The following is a 20460-nucleotide window of genomic DNA, read 5'->3' on the forward strand; positions in this document are numbered from 1 at the left end:
GTGCCATGGTCTAGTTGACTGGCTAGGGCTGGGTGCTAGGTTGGACTGGCTGATCTTGGAGGTCTCTTCCAACCTGGTTGATTCTATGATTCTATAAGACCAAAAACTATTTGAGACTACCACCCTGCTTTCAAAAGATGGCAGGCAGATACCTATGAGAAAGGGACAAACATATGAACTGTTCACTGATATTTCCCTGGCCTCCAACCTCTTTATTAATTCTGTGATCCTGCGACTGTTACAATGGAGTAAAAGCAAGTGAAATTTACTGCAGGTAATCAGCAATTAAAAGTATCACAAATACATTTGCCACAACTAGAAATATTTCTCCTCTCCCCAAGATTTTCCTGCAGTTTGAGACTATGTTGTCTTGTTCTGTCACTGGGTGCCTGGGAGAATAGACCATTTTAGAAGCAAGAAAGCCATGCCTGGAAAGTACTGAAAGTGAAATCTTATCAGAGTATTTTGAATAAGAGTGTTTTATCTAGTAAAATGGAGTTCTAAACAACACCCAGCTGGAACCAGAAACCAAGTCTCACTACCTCCTTAACTGTAAAGTCCTCTAATGCTTTTTATCTACTGGAGATGTGGGTATGTGGACTAGTGGATTAGTCCTCAATGCAGTGGTAACTCAAGGCAAGAAGAAATGGACAACAAAAACTGGAGCTAGAACTATTTTGACTTCTCTCAGAACGGCAGAGGAAGACCAAATGGCATAAAAGATTATGTTGACAATACCACATTTCAAAGTTTCTCCTTTCCCAGACTTACAACTCATGGGTACACAGACACAAAGAAGTCCTTGCTCGAATCTCTGCATCTCATTCTAACATTATTGCTTTAAACAAGTAAACTGTGGAGGAAGTGAATCTCAGCAATTGGGAGTCTTAAGAAGCTTATGGCACTGATACAAAGGAGGAAAAATATGAGTTTCTCTTCCAGAGAGGAGTGTCAGACAGGGTCTACTCCAAGGAAGCACACCAGAGCAACACAAACTAGCCATGTCATCAATCATTACCCTGGAACTTGTGAAACTAACATGCATTTGGAGATCAGGAAGGAGATTCATCACAAAAAATTCTGTCTGTTCAAAGTGGAACAGAACCAGGTTGTGAACAGATGTAATGCTTCTCATAAATGTGACAGTATTTCAATACAAGCAAAACTATAAAACAAAGAAAATGACATTTGCAGTTAGTTCCATTACCGCCAACAAAGTGGATGGACTGGTTAGAAGTGGTGTGGCCAAGTGATTACAACAAAGAATAAAGTTTGGGCATAATCCCAACTGAGACAATCACTACACTGACCTCAAGAAAGCCATCTGACCTCCTCATGCCTCAGTTAACCAGCTGGGAAACTGGATAAAAAGCAGGACTGGGTTGAAAACCAGATGTGCTGATAAATTGGGTCTTCCTGGGTAAATAAATTACAAAATACCCTAAACAGAACATAAAGAGCTTCATGCAGGTGGGAATGGTTTATTTAGCACTTTATTATGTGTTTGATTAAAAAAATGGCACTTGGGAATGAGATTATAAACACTGCCAGTTTACTTGGAAATGCACTCACATTATCAGAATGAAATGAACTGGAAGGGAATGCAACAAGCAGAAAATATGAGACCAAAATAAAAAAAATAAAGAAATTTTATAGGCAGAGTCCTCAGGAAGTCTCTAAGTCATCCGCGAAGGTATTTCACACAGGATATTTTCAACAAGTTCATATTGCTCATCTGAGGAAACTCATAAAGTCCTTCCATTCCTTATTTAAAGTTCTAATCAGCAAGTGTGACTACAGAAGGAACACAAATGAAGTTACATTTTTGTGAAGGTCTCAACTTGTAACATACAACAACAAAGTTCATAAAACAATGGATGAAGGCACAGGTAGAGGATATAGAGTTATTAAACCAAACTGTCCATCTTGGGTTATCAGTCCACGCAATGAATACTCAGAAGTTACTCAAAGCTTTTAATCCTACACTTAATACAGACACTATTGTGGGCTTAATCAGCAGCTATTCCATAAAGTCATCAAAGCCTCAGCACTACTTGCATTAGTCACTCAGAATTACCGCTTTTCAAGGTTTGCTGACAGACTAATACTGATTAATTTCATCACTGCTTTTTCTGCCTCCTCTCATTAAGCACACACCATTTGCTAGTATAGTCTTTGCCATGAAAAAAGGGAAGTGGGGTGGGTGGAAGGATACTACCAGAACTGCCTTATTGTGCTCAAGCTAACCAAGCGAAGCTCCCTTCTATAGACCAAGGCCAGAAGAGAAACATTTTCTTAAAGGCACAGCCACGTACACATCAAAGAATAGCATCCTTGGGCACCTGCTGTCCTCCTCCTGTCTTTACCCAGACAGAACAAGCCTCATTAACTGGAAGCTGTAACCTTTTATCTACTTTATGCAGTTAGCCATGGCATCCTAATGCTGAGGATTCTTTACTGCAAAGACCAGTATCACATCAAGATTTCCTCAGAAACAACACCACTTGGAAGTTTTAATGCTGATGTGGAATAGGACAAAAGCTGTGTTTGTGCTTTAGAAGAACTCTGTAACTATGTCATTACAAGACTAAAGGTCTTGTCACATTTTCAACTGCAAGCAGAGGAATTATTTTCAGGTATTAAGAGGACACTTTCCAAGAAGTTTTTGCTTAAAATGGTATTTACAATTAAAAAAAAAAGTTAAAGATATTTTATTTAGAAACAATGCTACAGTAGAGTCTTTCAGCAGGGGCTTTCCTTCCTGTATTATATTGTTGTTGACACAGCAAGTGAAGGCATTGAAATGAATTTGAGAATACATGGAATCATCACCCTTAAAAGAGATATAGCACATTTCACTTTACAGAGCTGTTCCTACTGGTCCACACTGCTTGATAATACAGACACACTGTGAAAGACCCTTTCTCTTACAGTAGGTCATCCAAGGCTTCTTTACCTCATTTGTAGTAACCTATGCTCCTGGGTTCCACAGACACTCTAGCACTGTTGGCTAAGGGGAGCACAGCAGCCTGCAGTAAGCTGCCAACCTGAGCCAGCTTTACCTGTATGAACTCCTACCCACAGCACCAGGAGGGCATAAGCAGGGGCAAAAGTCTGAGGTGCAGCTGTCCACAGCTTCTTCACCACAGACAAGGAGCATATATGGATAACCACTCAAAGTGGAAAGAATGTTTGCCCAGCTGCATCTGAGGGCAAGAAATTAAGTAGACATTTTATTATCATAGAGCTGCTTTCTCCCATTTAAGGTTACCATAGATAACTGCATATTTCACTTGATTTTAAAGGAAGACTCTTATCTATGGCATGAGAATAGAATTTTGCTTAACGTTGGCCATGCCAACAATCTCCTTCCCACTGCAACAGAAGCACTGGGTCTCTAACTTCATTATACAACGAGGTGGAGTCTCTCAAGTCTTTCCACACAGCTCCAGGTGGAACAAAAATCCCCTGATAAAGAACCTTTTTAGTTAATATTTTTTAAAAGAAATGCTGAAAATGAAGCCTAGCTATTAATATAATCAAGATCATTGCAGCTGTGTGGCAATATGGACTGAACTGACAGCTCTAGAAATCGTGACTGGCTAACAATAAATAATGCTGTTCTTGCAGCCAGACAAAATTGATTTTTTTTTTTGTTATTCATTTCTGCAGTTCTGTGAAGCACTGCCAATTAAAAAATAAAACCAAGAGGGTAGGGCAGGCCTGCTGACTACTTGACAGAGTAGCGGCAGAGCTGACACGCTAGAAGACAATTAATGTTTTTAAAAAGGAAAGTAAGTTCAAAGAAACAAAAGTAAGCACTAACTCCAATTTGAAGTACTCTTATTAGTAGAATCATAGAATCAACCAGGTTGGAAAAGACCTCCAAGATCAGCCAGTCCAACCTATCCCCCAGCCCTAGCCAGTCAACTAGACCATGGCACTAAGTGCCTCATCCAGGCTTTTCTTGAACACCTCCAGGGACGGTGACTCCACCACCTCCCTGGGCAGCCCATTCCAATGCCAATCACTCTCTCTGGCAACAACTCCCTCCTAACATCCAGCCTAGACCTCCCCCGGCACAACTTGAGGCTGTGTCCCCTTGTTCTGTTGGTAATTGCCTGGGAGAAGAGACCAACCCCCAACCTGGCTACAATGTCCCTTCAGATAGTTGTAGACAGCAATGAGGTCACCCCTGAGCCTCCTCTTCTCCAGGCTAAACAACCCCAGCTCCCTCAGCCTCTCCTCACAGGGTTTGTGTTCCAGGCCTTTCACCAGCTTTGTTGCCTCAGTAGGACTGATAACTGAGCATTCCTTATTTTTAGAAGTTACAAAGCGGCAAGAAAAGCATCTAAAACTTTGGGAAAGTGTATTAAAGCATCCCATTACAAGGCTCTTAGCCTTTGAGAGAAAGGATAGGATTATGCATCAGCAATAATTCCTAATTAACTCCCTGCCCATTTCTTAAAGCTGCAACAGGATTTTGAAGCCATGAATAAAAATTGTACCAGTGCAAAACTCTTCTCCAAAAGCCAGGCATTTCATGTAAACCAGTAGTCTCTGCAACAGTGTTCTTCTATGAAAGAACTTGGCTATACCACACTTATAAAAATATCTGAAGTTCCAAGCCATAGATTGCAACACAAAACAAAAAAAGCAGTATTGTAAGTACAGGAGATAGAATCAAAGAATCAACCAAGTTGGAAGAGACCTCTAAGATCAGTCACTCCAACCCAGCACCCAGCCCTAGCCAATCAACTAGACCATGGCACCAAGTGCCTCATCCAGGCTTTTCTTCAACTCCTCCAGGGACAGTGACTCCACCACCTCCCTGGGCAGCCCATTCCAATGCCAATCACTCTCTCTGGCAACAACTTCCTCCTAACATCCATCCTGTACTTCCCCCGGCACAACTTGAGACTGTGTGCCCTTGTTCTATTGGTGGAGAAGCTGGAGAGTGGTGCTAACAAAAATACCAGGGATTAAATTGAAGTAGAACAACAAACTGTCCACACTGGTTTTTACTTCACATGAAGAGCTCTCAAGCCTGACCATTTTGACTTTCAAGAATCACCAAGGGCCACAGCTACACTGTTAACAGCATCAGCCCCACAGCATAGCTTCAAACTTGGAGCTAACTTGGTTAGCTCAAAAAACCTGGATTTCTCTATCAATAGTACAGATGCTACTCAAAGTAGAACAGCAAGTTCCAAGAGAACAGTCTGCAAATGCAGGTGATCAAAGGGACTTTGCAACTAGGCCAATAAGCAATGGTGTTAGGAATTTTGCAGCTAACAACTACTATTCCAAAAGGCATTAGAAGTGCATCACTTTGATCTGTATGCCAGCACATGTCACCACAGCAAGCAGGAAATACCTATTCAGGGAAAACAAAACACAAGTGTAGCCACAGTGGATGCACGTGACTGAAAATTATACATTTATTTATCAGCATATAATTAATACTAAATTGAGTTGAAATTGGTATGAGATATGTGATCAAAGGGGAGGATATAGTCACATGTAGGAGATACTCACATAACAGAAGTTGCCATAGAAAAAACCAAGGGAAACACAACAAAGGATAAGTATGCAAAACATATTCCCAAACACATAAGGATTACTGGCAAACCACAAACCAAACCCAACAGTCTGACTACAGGAGATTACTCCTTGCAAGAACAAGGGCGACAAAGCTGGTAAGGGGCCTGGAACACAAACCCTATGAGGAGAGGCTGAGGGAGCTGGGGGTGTTTAGCCTAGAGGAGACTCAGGGGGGACCTCATTGCTGTCTATGACCTGAAGGGAGGCTGTAGCCAGGTGGGGGTTGGTCTCTTCTCCCAGGCAATTACCAATAGAACAAGGGGACACAGTCTCAAGTTGTGCCGGGGGAAGTACAGGCTGGATGTTAGGAGGAAGTTCTTCCCAGAGAGAGTGACTGGCATTGGAATGGGCTGCCCAGGGAGGTGGTGGAGTCACTGTCCCTGGAGGTGTTCAAGAAAAGCCTGGATGAGGCACTTAGTACCATGGTCTAGTTGACTGGATAGGGATGGGTTCTAGTTGGACTGGCTGGTCTTGGAGGTCTCTTCCAACCTGGTTGATTCTATGATTCTAAGAAACTGGAGAGTAGTGCTAACAATAATATCAGGCATTAAATAGAAGTAGAACAACAAACTGTCCACACTGTTTTTTACTTCATATAAAGACCTCTCAAGCCTGCCCATCTTGACTTTCAAGAATCACCAAGGGCTGCAGCTACACTGCTAACAGCATCAGCCCCATGGCACTGTAGACTCTCAGGTAATTTACAACATGTGTTTAACAGTTTAGTCAACACAGTGAAGATTAATAGCATGAAAGACTTAAACTTTATCAAGAATTGTGCTATTACTGAAAGAAATCAACAGTTTGAGACTTTAAAACTAGCCTGGTTCACCAGCCTTCCAAACATTCCTCTGGTTCTCTAGTTCCCTGCTATCTCTCTAGCTGCTAATGCATGAACAAGTATATCTATTTGGTCCCAGTGTGTGTTCCTCTGGTCCAGATGTTTATCTGCTCATCTGAAGGTCCTGTTGGTTTAGAAGCCAAGCAATCCAGTTCACTTAGTGCTGTGCTGAGGATATAGTGCCCACAAAATTGCAGGGTAAGGAAAAAGGTGTTGTATGATGCTTCTCATAACATTATGTTCTGTAAATCTATCATTTCAAGTGTGGCAAAACACTAATGTAGGGACGGTATGTGACCAACACAGGTTCTAGACAGAAAAATAGCTATGCTTAGAGTGAAAGCACTGTTATATGCACTGTGAAGTACAGAAGCTTGAACCCAAAGAGAACATCCATATGCACAAAAGAAACTATCTCAAACCACAATGACGTAAGAGATGTTTGCAGGCATATCAATGCATCAAAATAAACCAGCTGTCTGATGCCTAATTAGTGACAAATGCTACTCTTGAGGACATTGCTCACTAGTTCCAAATGCAAAAAAACTTGTACTTGAAAAACACTTCATCCTGCTTTTAGGAAGGGAAAAAAGGAAGTGTCAAATGCTGTATTACGTTAAAGTAACCATTCAGTAACCACATCTTGTTCTCACAGGCCTTCAGGAATTTTTTCTCCTAAAACACAACTACCATAAATCAACATTAAGATTAATAATGTGGCTTAAATCCAGTGAGATTTGGACAGTACAAATGTGACATTTGGTTTTTCAGCCATTAGCTCATTAGTAGCACTTTGCTCATGTGTGCAGAATGGAATTTTAACACTGATCCCTACAGACTTCCTTGCAGAAGTATCTCCACAGGATGAAGCCACCCTCCTGCTGAGGATGGTGTCTGGTCTGTTCAAGAGAAACTCAACATCCTCTTACACTATATGCGGACGACTCAGAACTCTCCATTACTTTTGTTGTCAATTAACTCAGCATAACTCATCTTCAGCTCAAGATCTTTACTACTGCTTTTAGCACGGAAATCTGTACAAAGTGTCTACAAGCAGCCACAAAAGATGCACAGTAGAGCACTAGTCTGAAATTTAATGCATTTCTACATACCTCAGCATACATACTTCCTAACAGAGGCAGAGATTGTCATAATCTCAAAGAGTAAGATTCCTCTGTTTGCATTTATCCTGGAACAAAGATAAGGAACAAGCACACACTCACTGTTATGTTTCATGTGTAAGACGCAGATGGGATGTCTTTTTGCTGCCATCAAATATTGCAGCCAACAATACAACCAAAGAAGTTAGTTTCATGCCTAAAAAAGTCACTCAGACACCAATAACAACAATGTTCACCTCAACAACCTTGTGAAAGCCATATCCCTCTTCCATTCCAAACAACCATTTTCTCGTTGTGAAGGCAAAGACAGACACAGAAGACAACCTGTGCTAAAGGCAACACTACAAGAAGAACTGCAGTCAGCTTAGAAACTACTCAGAGAAATATGAAAACCTCCTATCTGAATTATCATTGGACAACATATTGAAGCCTGAACTAATGGCTAAACCTTCATCTGAGTTTTGGAACTGAAGCACTGACAAACAACTAAAAGAGAACTCTCCAAACATTACATGCCCAAACTATATCTTCTAACAGATGCTTAGGAAAAAATATTTGTTGTTTGTTTATTAATGCTACTTCATTTTACCACTTCATCATTTATCCTGCCTAAATGCAGCCTCATTACAACATATGGATTTCTCATGTGAAATTCCAACATGGGCTTGATTCAAAGCAGAATACACTCAGTCCTTGAAGTCCTGCTCATATGCAGCTCTTCAAGTCAAATTATGTACAACTTTCAGCCTTTTGATGACTTGCACCTGTCTTGCAGTATTTTTTGAAGAATCCTCAGCTATTCAAAAATTGTGTTTTCCCCTCATCTAAGAATCTCTTCTGTAATGGAGTTCAAAATCTGCCAAAAGCATGTTAACAACAAGGATGTCATGAACAACAACAACAAAATGCAGCGCAATCAATGAGCAGACAACTGTTTAATATAACCACATAAAACGTACTCATCCGAATCAGTCAGATCATGTTTTCTCCAAACTAGTAAACAGCTGCAGACATGGTCTGCTTCCCATCAAATGTTCCATGTATAACAAACTATACCTTGTACCTCTGATGGTTCACTAGTAAGTTTTCAAAACCATGACTTGCAAAACATATGACAACTATATTTTATTGAAGAAAGGAACAGGCTTAGACTGCCCAAGCCACAAATTCAAGACCAATCAAGAAACTCTGCTTTAGGTGCCAAAAGTCTGCTGAATGTCAGCACTTGCTGGCATTTTTATTATTATGAATGCAAGTGCAGATCAACTTCTTCAAAGAAAAAATACACTTCAGGCGTGACAGACAAGAGAAAGCTCACAACTCCTATTATGACAGCACAGGAGCAGAAAAAATAACTCCTTTAACAGTCTAGAGAAGGTCTCCCAAAGGAGCACTTGCAAATGTGTTTAAAAGATGGAGAGCCTTAAAAACAAATGCCTGTGTTACATGATTGGCTATAGTATCAATGGTGCTAAAAATAACGAGCAGCTCTGAAAATCTGGTAAAATACTGACTGCCACAAACATGGAAAATACTCTTAATGAGACTGTAAGTACAAAACTTCTGCCCATGATGATTTTTTGTTACTTATTTTCAAGTCATTCCCAAGGAAAAAAAAAAATCCCTGCATGTGCAAGAAGACATGAAGAAGTCTGCCAGATCAAGACACGTTTCCAAATCTCTGAACAGCAGAAAACTATTATGAGCTTAAACCAGGTATTTACTATTTTTTCTTTAAACATTTAACTGACTCCAGAACTGACTCACAGAGCTGATTTTGCACCAACATATCTGCTATAAGCTAAAATTAACTGCATACTTTGTAACAACAAATAGGACAACAAACTGGGAATAAACAAGCAGGGAAGAGTGACCTAGAAAGGACAGTGGAGACTGATTTGGCAAGTAATGGGATATCTATGACTAAAATTCTTACCCTACCCTATCCTAAAACTGTTATACATAGCTGAAGCCTGAGTTGCTTGTGGCACACAATTCCAAAAGAGGTCCTCTGCTATTATTGTGGCACCCTGTGTCAGGACAGTGAACTGGAAATGATGTCACTTCTAGAAGCATTAATCTGTAGTTATAGTGTCCACATGTCTATCCCCCGAATGAAACAAAAACCTGCAGAGCTGTATTAAATTTCTTTGCATCTGGTTACTTCTGGTAAGAACTGCAAAGAGCCAACTTATTTCATCCATTTGAGAGTTCCTGAAGTTTACCTGAGAGACTAACAGCAGCATATGCTCCTTCTAGGATCCCAAATATGAATCACCAAAAAGAGTAAAGTAATCTGGCCATAAATTACCAAATACTTACGTGCATTACCTTTTGAAAATGAAGCTGAACATGCTAACTTTGAGGACAAAGACAAATCACCTTTATAATTCCCCAAGATTGCTGTCATGGTACTGTTAGGTAACGAATGAATTCCTGAATACATTGCAGAGCCAAGTTGTAGGAAATTTTTGGTGGCATGCTTCATGAAATGACTTACTGCAGTGTGACAGAGCACACAAAGTGAATGGATAGAGCTCTCATTTCCAGTATTGAGCTCCTACGTCTCCAATTAGGAGACTTGGTGAAATACTGAGGTTAACTGAACAAAGAACTGCACAGCATTGTTTTTCCCTTAAATGTAATTCATATATTTAGGAATGTATGCTACATTTGACTTCAGGAAAGATTAACTGCAAGTAACTACCAAACAGCTGTATGGCCTGTTTTCCAGTATGTATGAAAAGATAGACAATCCATAATGTAATGTCTTGAATTTCAACACTAATAGCAGATTTCCTGTCTATTTTACATCATCTTGTGGTACAGGTGCAAAGGACTTGGGTTACTGGCAGACATAAGGAAAACGAATCTAGAAAGCAGAAGAGTAGCTTCTCACATTCCATAAACAGTTTGTAAAATTAATTGCAATAGCACACACGTCAGCTCTGGATGTGTAGCCAGCTATGCAACCAGCAGAATCAGAATGCACAGGAAAAGTCAAACACTTCCCTCAAAAGATAACTGGTATAGGCAGATCCCATCACTAATAACTGGGAATTGGTCCATCCAATTATTTCTGGAAATCTATGGGTCTTGCACAAGAACCAGAAAAGAATGGTTTCATTAAAAGACATGAGTAGAGGGAAAGTATCAGTCTTGCAAGAAACTTTGAAGTCAACAGAATTTATCTTTCAGCTACTACTGCAAAAGCTGTAATTTACAATAGATGAGTCACTAATGTCTCCTAAAGCTACTAACATACATACAGGCTATATTTTAGTCCTATACCTCAAGAGTTCCAACTTCATGAAGAAATCCCAACTGCCTCCTTAAAAGAAACAACATATAGGGGAGTAACCTATTTCAGTAAAAACTCTCTGAAGTTAACAGTAAAAATTAAAGTCAGGCCTTACACATCTACTCTCAACAGGAGACAATGGGAGCAGGACAAGGGAGGTTATTCTGCCCCTGCACTCAGCACTGGTCAGGCCACACCTTGAGTCCTGCGTCCGGTTCTGGGCTCCTCAAGTCAAGAGATGTTGAGGTACTGGAATGTGCCCAGAGAAGGGTGACTAAGCTGGTGAGGGGCCTGAAGCATAAGTGGTATGAGGAGAGGCTGAGAGAGCTGGGGTTGTTTAGCCTGGAGAAGAGGAGGCTCAGGGGGGACCTCATTGCTGTCTACAACTGCCAGAAGGGAGGCTGTAGCCAGGTGAGGGTTGGTCTCTTCTGCCAGGCAATCAGCAACAGAACAAGGAGACACAGTCTCAAGTTGTGCCAGTGGAGGTATAGGCTGGATATTAGGAGGAAGTTCTTGCCAGAGAGAGTGGTTGGCATTGGAATGGGCTGCCCAGGGAGGTGGTAGAGGGATCGTCCCTGGAGATGTTCAAGAAAAGCCTGGATGAGGCACTTGGTGCCATGGTCTAGTTGACTGGATAGGGCTGGGGGGTGGGTTGGACTGGATGATCCTGGAGGTCTCTTCCAACCTGGTTGATTCTAGAATTCTATGAACATATCCACAGCCCATAAAGCTGAGGTAACTGTCACAAACTAAGCCACCTGCAGCATATCAAAAACCCAAAGTTGCATATCTCAGCAAACTATCTAAAAATGTCTGCTTATGAAAAAATAAACAACAAATTCTGTCCCCTTTCAAGTGAAAGTTTTATTTCTTCATGTTTCAGACACACAATCTTCAATTTAATTCTTAGGAAGATATTTATTCTGTCATAGTTCCTTTGTTATTTAAAACAAAACAACCCCCAAAACTCCTAATACAAGACAGACAGGATTTTATGAGTTATGAAGTATTTCAGTTATAAGCAAGGTCCCCATAACTCTTCTACCTTTAGAATATCATGGAAATAAGAGTGCCTCCTTTCAGGCAAATACTTTACTTGACAAACAATATTTTTAGGTTAAGCTTCAACAAAGTAAAACTTATATATATCACTAGAAGGTCCAGGACTTTGCCAGAGATGATATTATGGTGAGTGGACCCAAGCTTGACACCTTACCTGACTGGTTTTCTGTCTCGTAGCAAATCTTCCAGGCTCTTTTCACAGTGTTCAGCTGCCACAACCAGTCTCTCTAATTGAAAAAAAAAAAAAACAAGAAAAAAAATCCCAAACCCCAACATTAGAGGACTAAAATTGAAGGGAGCTAATGGGAGTATAGACTTCTCAGTCTACCTCTCTGGAATAATTTTGTAGTATTATATGGAAAGTTACAGATAATGAAAATGCTATATATATATGAAAATGCTATACATGTATCTATATATATAGATATATATATGTAAAATCTCTGGATATCACCATCATTTTTATTTTTAAGCTACAGCAGATTATCACAGAATGTCAGGGGCTGGAAGTGACTTCAAAAGATTAGCCAGTCCAACCCACTGCCAGAGCAGGATCAGCTAAAGCAGATCACACAGGAATGTGTTTAAGTGGATTTTGAATCTCTCCAGAGAGAGAGACTCCCTAACCCCCTTGGGCAGCCTGTTCCAGGGTTCTGTCACCCTCACAGTGAAAAAAATTCCTCCTCATGTTTAAATGAAGCTTCCCATGCCTCAACTTTCACCCATTGCCCCTTGTCCTGTTATCGGGCATCACTGAGAAGAGCCTGGCTCCATCCCCCTCTGCTGTTTCCTCAGGCAAAGCACTATCAATCCATCCATCCAGTAACCTCCTAACAAACGTTGACCTCCTCAAACAATGTTGTTCAAATTAAGAATAGAGATTTCAAAGATAAATATTTACAACTTTGCAGAAATCAGTGGCTGGGCTGATGAGTGAGAAACTCAAAGTAACACCAGCTTTGCGAAAAGCGACTCGGTGAGCACAGGAGTGCTCATCCAGTCCTGATGGGCCAACCAGCACATTACTAGCTCTAGCACCTCTTGCCCAACTAATAGCTATAGGATACGTAGTGGGTCCCACATGGCTCTGGATACAGTGGAAAAGGCAAAACAATTACAGCACTGAAAGCATCAATGATTAAGTAGGAAAAGACAAAGGAGTAAGATGCTATATGGGTGTGTGAGAACTTCTAAAGAAGCCAGGCTCCTACTCACTTCTGGGTGAGTGCTTAGATATAAAAGCAAATCACACTAAACTGACAAGATCTGGGATTGCCTTCTACAACGTTAGCAAGTAGTTTAGTTTTAAAACCACAACAACACAAAGCCACCCCAAGCCCCAAACAAACAAACTAAACAACCCAAACCAAACAAATCAGTTTGCATGTTTTACTATTTCTTTTATAGTTTGCTTTTTGAGGGAAATGGAAACATCAATTGTGTTTTTTTCTTTTCCACAGTTTTCCTAGTCTGCTTTCCTTTTTCTTTGTGAGAGTAGAAACTGACATTTACAAGAAAAACAACATCAACTCACTATGCATAGGATTGCCAAGTGAAAAATTTTTTCAGGATCAGAACGATGAAAGTTGCCACCCATTTTTCCCTACTACTTGAAAGTGATTAATTGCTATTCTAACTAGCATCCTGACTTCATGGTTAGACATTTTAATTGCTGTCCTTCAAGTTATTTCAATTACCAGAAGATGTTTTCTTCTTTGTATTTATACACTTTCATAAACTTTTATGTCATTGACTCTTCATTGTCAAAAAAGCCACATTTTCTTATTTAACCACATCTTTCATATACTAAAAGTTATGTTTGCTATTGTTTTCCAGCCTTTCAACCCAAACAGTATTGTAAGAAAATCACAGTTTCGGTTTAAAGAGATAACAGCAAAAGAAGATGAAAATAAACAAACTTTCCAGAGCTCCTTACTCCAGAAAAGGAAAAATGTAAGAGTTTGGAGCAAATGAGAACACACAAAGAACCCCCTGCCCCACAGAATATTTCAGTGTTTGGAGCTGACAATATACTCATATTCTAAAAATGTGAACAATTCCATCACGTTGCATTCTAAAGAGGAAAAAAATTGCTCCATTTTATCAGACTGTGTAGTTAATCAAACAAGTCCATAAAATGAACTTTTATATTGGGCCATTTCTGATTTAAAGGTGGCAACCACTTAAAATTGCCACAATTGCTGCAGCCTTTCCTTTTTGTGGAAGTTAAGTGCTGTCCTCGGGGGTAACTTGCAACAGGGTAACAAGTGAAGCCTTGATTGAGCTGACAGGGTGTGTGATAATAGTCACCAAAAAATTAAGACATCTACATTAGAATAAGTCAGCTGTTAGTGGGAGACATCTTAACATTAACATAACAATAACAATATAAAACAAATAGAAGATACAAGAAGAAAGAAAGATACAAGAAGAAAGAAAGATACAAGAAGAAAGAAAGATACAAGAAGAAAGAAAGATACAAGAAGAAAGAAAGATACAAGAAGAAAGAAAGATACAAGAAGAAAGAAAGATACAAGAAGAAAGAAAGATACAAGAAGAAAGAAAGATACAAGAAGAAAGAAAGATACAAGAAGAAAGAAAGATACAAGAAGAAAGAAAGATACAAGAAGAAAGAAAGATACAAGAAGAAAGAAAGATACAAGAAGAAAGAAAGATACAAGAAGAAAGAAAGATACAAGAAGAAAGAAAGATACAAGAAGGTAATATAATATTATATGATATAATTAATATTAGTGTTTAATAATATGATAATAAAATAACAGAATGATAATAATAAAAAGATAATAAATAAGTGAAGCTTGCAGCCAAGACATGAGATGACTGAAAAACAAGAACAGCTGTGAATCAAGTACAAAAAAAAACAAACCATCACATGAGAATGTTCACAAGATTAGAACACAGGTGTAGGAGTTCACCATGAAAACCACACATATTTCAATGTCCCACAAAAAGATATGGCACAGAAACAGAGTGCAAGAATCTTACATAAACATACTGAAAGACAACAGTCCCTAGCTTTTATCAGTTATCATAACATGAAAGAGGACAGGCAATCAACCTCTACCTTGACTCTGCAGAGAAGAGCCAAAAGCACCGCTCACACTGTCAGCCACAGAAAAAGCACGCTATCATTTTGAGACTGAAAAACATCCACTTCCAGGTGCCATGAAACATGAAATTTCTTATTACACAAGTACTCACCATGTTTACCTCTGGTAATATCAACATACTGGCAGAGTCTGGGATGGGTGATTGTTTTCAGGATTTGAAATCTCCCCAAAATTTTTATGGAGTTAGGTGTCAGAGGAAGGCCGTTACTTCCACAAACATCGTGTGGCAGAGCTGAGGCAAAGAAGGTGGAAGCGCCCATCTCTGTGTCTTTTAAAGGAAACATCTTCTTCACAGAGTCTTAAGCCCTTTGAAGCAATTTGTGTTCCCTGAAAAGAGAACACAGAGTAAAAAAAGATCCACAAAAAATACAGAATCTTGTGACTCAGCTAACTAGTTTTTGCTAAATGCTGCAGTTAAAATCCTTGCTTTGGTTATGCTTCTTTTTTCTCTGTTATGAGGGAATGGGACATTTTTTGCTTAATGAACAACTATAATACACAATACTACTGCATCACAACCTCTACATTTAAAGCTGAATGATAGCTTTGAAGACAGATTTAAAAATAAGAACTATTTTTAGGAAAAGATAAATTCTTTAATAAAAGCAGTCCTCAGACAGCTAATTCAACAGAGCAGGTTACTAATTCAAAAAAATCAGTGAAGGCATCAAACAGGAAAAAAACTCTTCTAGGATACCATCTGGTATTTTATGAAGGCCACACCTGCATATTATCATAGCTTTAGTGATAATCTACTATCTATATACGATAGATATTTCTAATATTCAAAGCTATCAAGTAACAATATTTAAATCCATATCAAAGTCTGGCAGACCTAGAAAAGGAGAGTGCTAAACATCCTCCTCATGCTCAAGGGACACAATTCAACACTTCAGACTCTCCTTCTCTATATTGAAAATACATATACTGCATTAATTTGATGCTTTGGAGAAATGAATTAAGTCCTTCAAAACTTCCCCATTGCTTTGAGATGATGGAGAAAAAAAAAAAAGGAAGAGCAAAATAAAGGTTTATCACTTTACACTAGAAAGAGTTAAGACAAATTCCATTTTGGGATCAAAATCTGGAAATTCAATTCTGATAATCCAAACTAGCAAGGATAAAATAGTAAACTAAGACTTGTCTTTTAGCATCATCTAAGATTACTGCATTCTTGTTTCCAAAGCATTCTGTATATGAGAGGCAGACTACCACATGTGGGAAACAGGTCTGGCATAAAGACTAGAAGAGGCCTGGTTTGCATCCCACCTCTGAAAGGCCTCCTCTAGCCCACTACCTCCCTTAGATACCTTTACAGTACACAAAAGCACTACGCAATACTCTTCATGAAATCTACCACAAACAGAACCTTTACAAATTGCTATTTAATATTTAGATCAGCACTATTTTGAGTCTTCCAACTGCCAGCTATTTTTGCCCAACGAGAAATGAAATATGAAAGGTAGCCCCTCTTCTACAGAGCAACTTTTTTTTCCTGCTCCATCAAATAGCTACTGCTCTCAAAGAACAAATTAATTATTTGCTTCAGAATTTAGCACTTTCAAGCTAACATCGACAACTTTTTCACTGCAGCATTGCTAAGTACTTATGAATCAAAGGTCACCAAGAACTTTGCCCTTAAAAAAAGATAAACTAAAAATAAACCAAAACATAGATTTGAGATGGAAGCAAATTCTGCTTATGCAAACAAACCAACCTAAATAAATCCATCTTCTAAAACACATCTATGGTTTTTAAAGCATCCACATTCAGAAACAAAGACAAAGCAGCCACATGCTAATATGTGCTACTGAATTTGAAATTGCTAGTTATCTAAATGCCTTCCAAGCATCCAGATAGAAATGTCCCATGCATGAAGACAGCTTTTCAGAATTGAAACAGAAATGCAATTAGCACTGCTACTGAATTATTTTTAAAGCAATGGAGAACAACTTCAGGAGAGCAGGTGCCCTGAACAGTTATGCTTACACTGTTTTTCATTAAATCAAAGCATTTTCCAAGTAGGCTATTTTATAAGAATAAATTATTTCACAAAGTATCTTCCCTCTGCTCTTAAGCCTAAAACATTCCTGTTGCAATTAGTAGCTCCTGTAACTACCAATTCACCAAAGTGCTTGAAATACAAGCTGCAATTTTGGCTGCAGTGTTGCTACTTCACAAAGAAATCAAAACTCTGCAAATTGCTTCCCACTCTCCACCACCACTCAGCTATTCAGAAAAAATTATTAAAATGCAAAACAGATATGGAAGAAAAGTTCATTCTTGTTGAAGGGTGCACATAAGAGTGGCACATAGTAATAAAAACTGTAATAGCACGAAGGGGACAGCAATTTACTTCACAAATCTTTTCATCTGCAGTGTAAACACTACAAACACCACAAGATTGCTTAGAAGTCTAAACTTAAACAGTATTGTTTAGCCAAAGGTCCTCCTGGAGCATAACATCAAAACATCTTTGACAAATTTTTCTAACTCCTCTAATATTAATTATAGACAGAATACTTCTTACTTCCGTGAAAGAATAATTATGGAGTCACAGGCAGATGATTACAAATTACACTCACATTAAGCATACTTTAGAAAAAAGAACATGTTTATTCTGTTCAAACTAACAAATTCCATGCAGAAAATACACAATCATTCTGCTTCAAATTTCACCTACACCAATTCAGCAACAGGTAAAAATCAATGTGCCAAAATTTTCATTAGCAGACTGCTGACCAAGATAAACAGGAAAAGCAAACCAGATTTTTGGAAGGCTCTAATGTCATTTTGTCTTCAATTAATACAAAAAAATGTTGGGGGGGGGGGGGAACCAAGCAGGTGTCATGGTGGTTTTGATGCAGGTAACTGACAAATATTAGAAGTGCTATTCAATAAAAATGCTAACTAGCAATTCCTTTCACTATTGTTGTAGGGATATTAAAGCATCATTTTACTCAAGTGAAACAGAAGTCATCAGGGAATATTAAGACATACTCTCCAAAAACTCTGTCATGCATGCATGAAAGACTTTGTATTCTACACAGCACTTGCATAAGAGGCACTGGTGGTGTTCAGAGTACTTCCAGTGTTACTACACCAATTAAGATGTTGCCCATTTGAAAGTCAGGCTTAAAACTTAGCAAGACATATCATCATCTGATGTTTTCTACCTGCAGGTAGAATATTTAGCTAGTGAGGAAAAAAACAAGATCACTAGGGTAGGATGAAGAAAACACAAAAAGTAATCACAGAATAGAGTCCTACCTCTCTATAAAGCTGTCACAGAATCATAGAATCAACCAGGTTGGAAGAGACCTCACAGATCACCCAGTCCAACCTAGCACCCAGCCCTAGCCAGTCAACCAGACCATGGCATCAAGTGCCTCACCCAGTCTCTTCTTGAACACCTCCAGGGATGGTGCCTCCACCACCTCCCTGGGCAGCCCATTCCAGTGGGAAATCACTCTTTGTGAAGAACTTCCTCCTAACATCCAGCCTATCGTTTACTTGTTCATCTCTAGGTTATGACCTGTTAACCTGTTCTGTGACATCGAGGATCCTCATGCACAGAGGAATGAGGATTGTTTCCACTTGACTTACACTGCGCACAGCTAACTAACAACTAAACATAACACAGGTTAAATGATTGCTAGAAACGCCGCTAACACCGGGCAACCAGGGCAACCTCGACGAGCTGATAAAGACACTAGTCAGAAAACCCTCCATAGCCAATACCCAAACCCAAGCCCCGGTGCGGCCTTTCCCGAAGGCACCTCCCGGCGCTGTGGGGGGAGCGCCCACCCTGCGCCCCCGCCTCGCCTGGCCTCACCTCGCTCCCGCTACACTGGCCGAAGCAGCCGCTGGCTCAGCGCCTCAGCTGCCCAGGTCACCGGCAGAGGCTGAGCCCTGCGGGAAGCGCCCAGCCTAGCAGGACCTGGCAGAGCCAAGGGAACGCCAGAGCCGCTGCCCACAGCCAGGGCCGCGCTGCCCCTCAAACCTGCGTCACACCCTCGCGCAGCTGGCGTCACTGCGCCCCGCCGACCGCTGCAAGGACCTCGTCATGGAGGTGTCCAGCGCCGCGCCGGAATGTATTTTGTATTTGGGCAGGGGGAAAAACCCAACAAAACCTTTACCACTCTTTCCCGTGCACCCTCCGTGTATGTGTGTGTGCCAGTACCCTCAGAACGGCGTCCTGAATGCCTTGGGTGTAAAAGCAGCGCTTGCTGGGGGGAAAGGCTTTCCTGGGTGCCTTCCTGCAAACCTCAGGCGCTCGCCGGGCGCTCTGCAGGAGGGGTCCTGTTCCCTCAGCGGATGAAGGTGTGTGGCGGCGCCGCGGTTCATGTGAGTGCCGCTGCGAGGGGGCTGTGGGCAGCTGGCTGAGAGTCAGCTGAGAGGGGGTGGCTTTGGTCCCCTTCTGCCTTCTCCCAGCGCGGCCCTGAGCGGGTTCGGCTTCCCCACGCCGCCTGAGGGCCGTGTCGTGGTGTGATGCCCTGGGGCTCCTGCTGCGGGCCTGGCTGGAGCGAACAGGGAGAGGCCGAGCAGGACCCTCTTAGTTTGCTGCCAGACACCGGCGTAGTGCCGGAGCGTTTGAAGTGAGGGTTACCTATGGGATGTGCGTCGCAACGGTGGGCTTAGGGAGGTCTTTGCCGGTCCTCAAGGGGAATTCCCCTACAGCGGAGGGCCAGGATGAGTGTCTGAAATCGGAGGAAACGGCGTTATGTTCGTTGTTACTTAATTCCCATGAGGAATTTGAGCACTGTAGCTGTGCAGTGGCATTGGAAATGTAGGTACCGCACGTTCAGGCCACGAAGGTGAGGACACTCTTCTGAAGTCAGTTATGTGCCTTTATTCAGACCATCGACTGAAATGACGGCTTGGAAGTGTGGTGGGCTGTTGGAGAAAATGATGTAGCCTGTAAAATATCTATTGAGCTTTGCAAAATAGTGACTGTAACTGACTGAAATGGATTGAAACTGATTTTTCTGTTTTGGTAAATAGTATACATATGTTCATTAAGTATTTTCATGGGTGTCAGTGTAAAACAGAGTATAACCATTTGGTCCATCCTCAATAGAGGTACTTGCAAGAGCTGACACACAGTATGTATTCTGTACAGGCATGCATGGGCTGGATAACAGGACTTATGATTTATTGCTTGCTGAGTTACATTACAAGCCACAGCTAGACAGCCAGCACATCATAATGTCAGTGAAGTATCCTGTACCTTAAGGTAATCAGCAAGTGGCTTTGTGCTGGGCTTAGCATCTAGTAAAATGAAAAAAATGCTACTGTAAAATGACTAATCTTTGCATTTTCTGCTCTCTTTGCACCGTTTTTGTTTGTTGGTTTGTTTTTTTTTAAATACAGGTCCTATTTTTTTTTTTTTTTAAATAG

The 20460-nt window shown here is 40.5% G+C and overlaps 2 protein-coding genes across 6 annotated transcripts in view; one reads left to right on the plus strand and one right to left on the minus strand.

Moving 5' to 3' along the window:
* TBCK (TBC1 domain containing kinase) overlaps positions 1 to 19072 on the minus strand; it is a 105161-nt gene extending 86089 nt beyond the window's left edge. Inside the window, exons 1-3 of the mRNA XM_064148440.1 lie at positions 18896 to 19072; positions 15152 to 15387; positions 12084 to 12156 (exon numbers count right to left, since the gene is read on the minus strand). Of these exons, the coding sequence (XP_064004510.1) occupies positions 12084 to 12156; positions 15152 to 15344 (266 nt within the window). The 5' untranslated portion in view covers positions 15345 to 15387; positions 18896 to 19072. The remainder of the gene's footprint in view (positions 1 to 12083; positions 12157 to 15151; positions 15388 to 18895) is intronic.
* A 232-nt stretch (positions 19073 to 19304) lies between these two features.
* Positions 19305 to 20460, plus strand: part of AIMP1 (aminoacyl tRNA synthetase complex interacting multifunctional protein 1) — a 36504-nt gene continuing 35348 nt past the window's right edge. The window contains exon 1 of one of the 5 annotated variants that reach the window (XM_064148450.1): positions 19305 to 19407. In XM_064148450.1, coding sequence (XP_064004520.1) covers positions 19406 to 19407 — 2 coding nt within the window. In that variant the 5' untranslated portion in view covers positions 19305 to 19405. Of the gene's footprint in view, positions 19408 to 19467; positions 19850 to 20460 lie in introns of those variants that run through there. The other 4 variants (XM_064148451.1, XM_064148447.1, XM_064148449.1 and 1 more) reach the window with 4 other exon arrangements.

The sequence above is a fragment of the Pogoniulus pusillus genome, chromosome 9 (assembly GCF_015220805.1).
Source record: "Pogoniulus pusillus isolate bPogPus1 chromosome 9, bPogPus1.pri, whole genome shotgun sequence".
In the NCBI taxonomy this organism is placed as follows: domain Eukaryota; kingdom Metazoa; phylum Chordata; class Aves; order Piciformes; family Lybiidae; genus Pogoniulus; species Pogoniulus pusillus.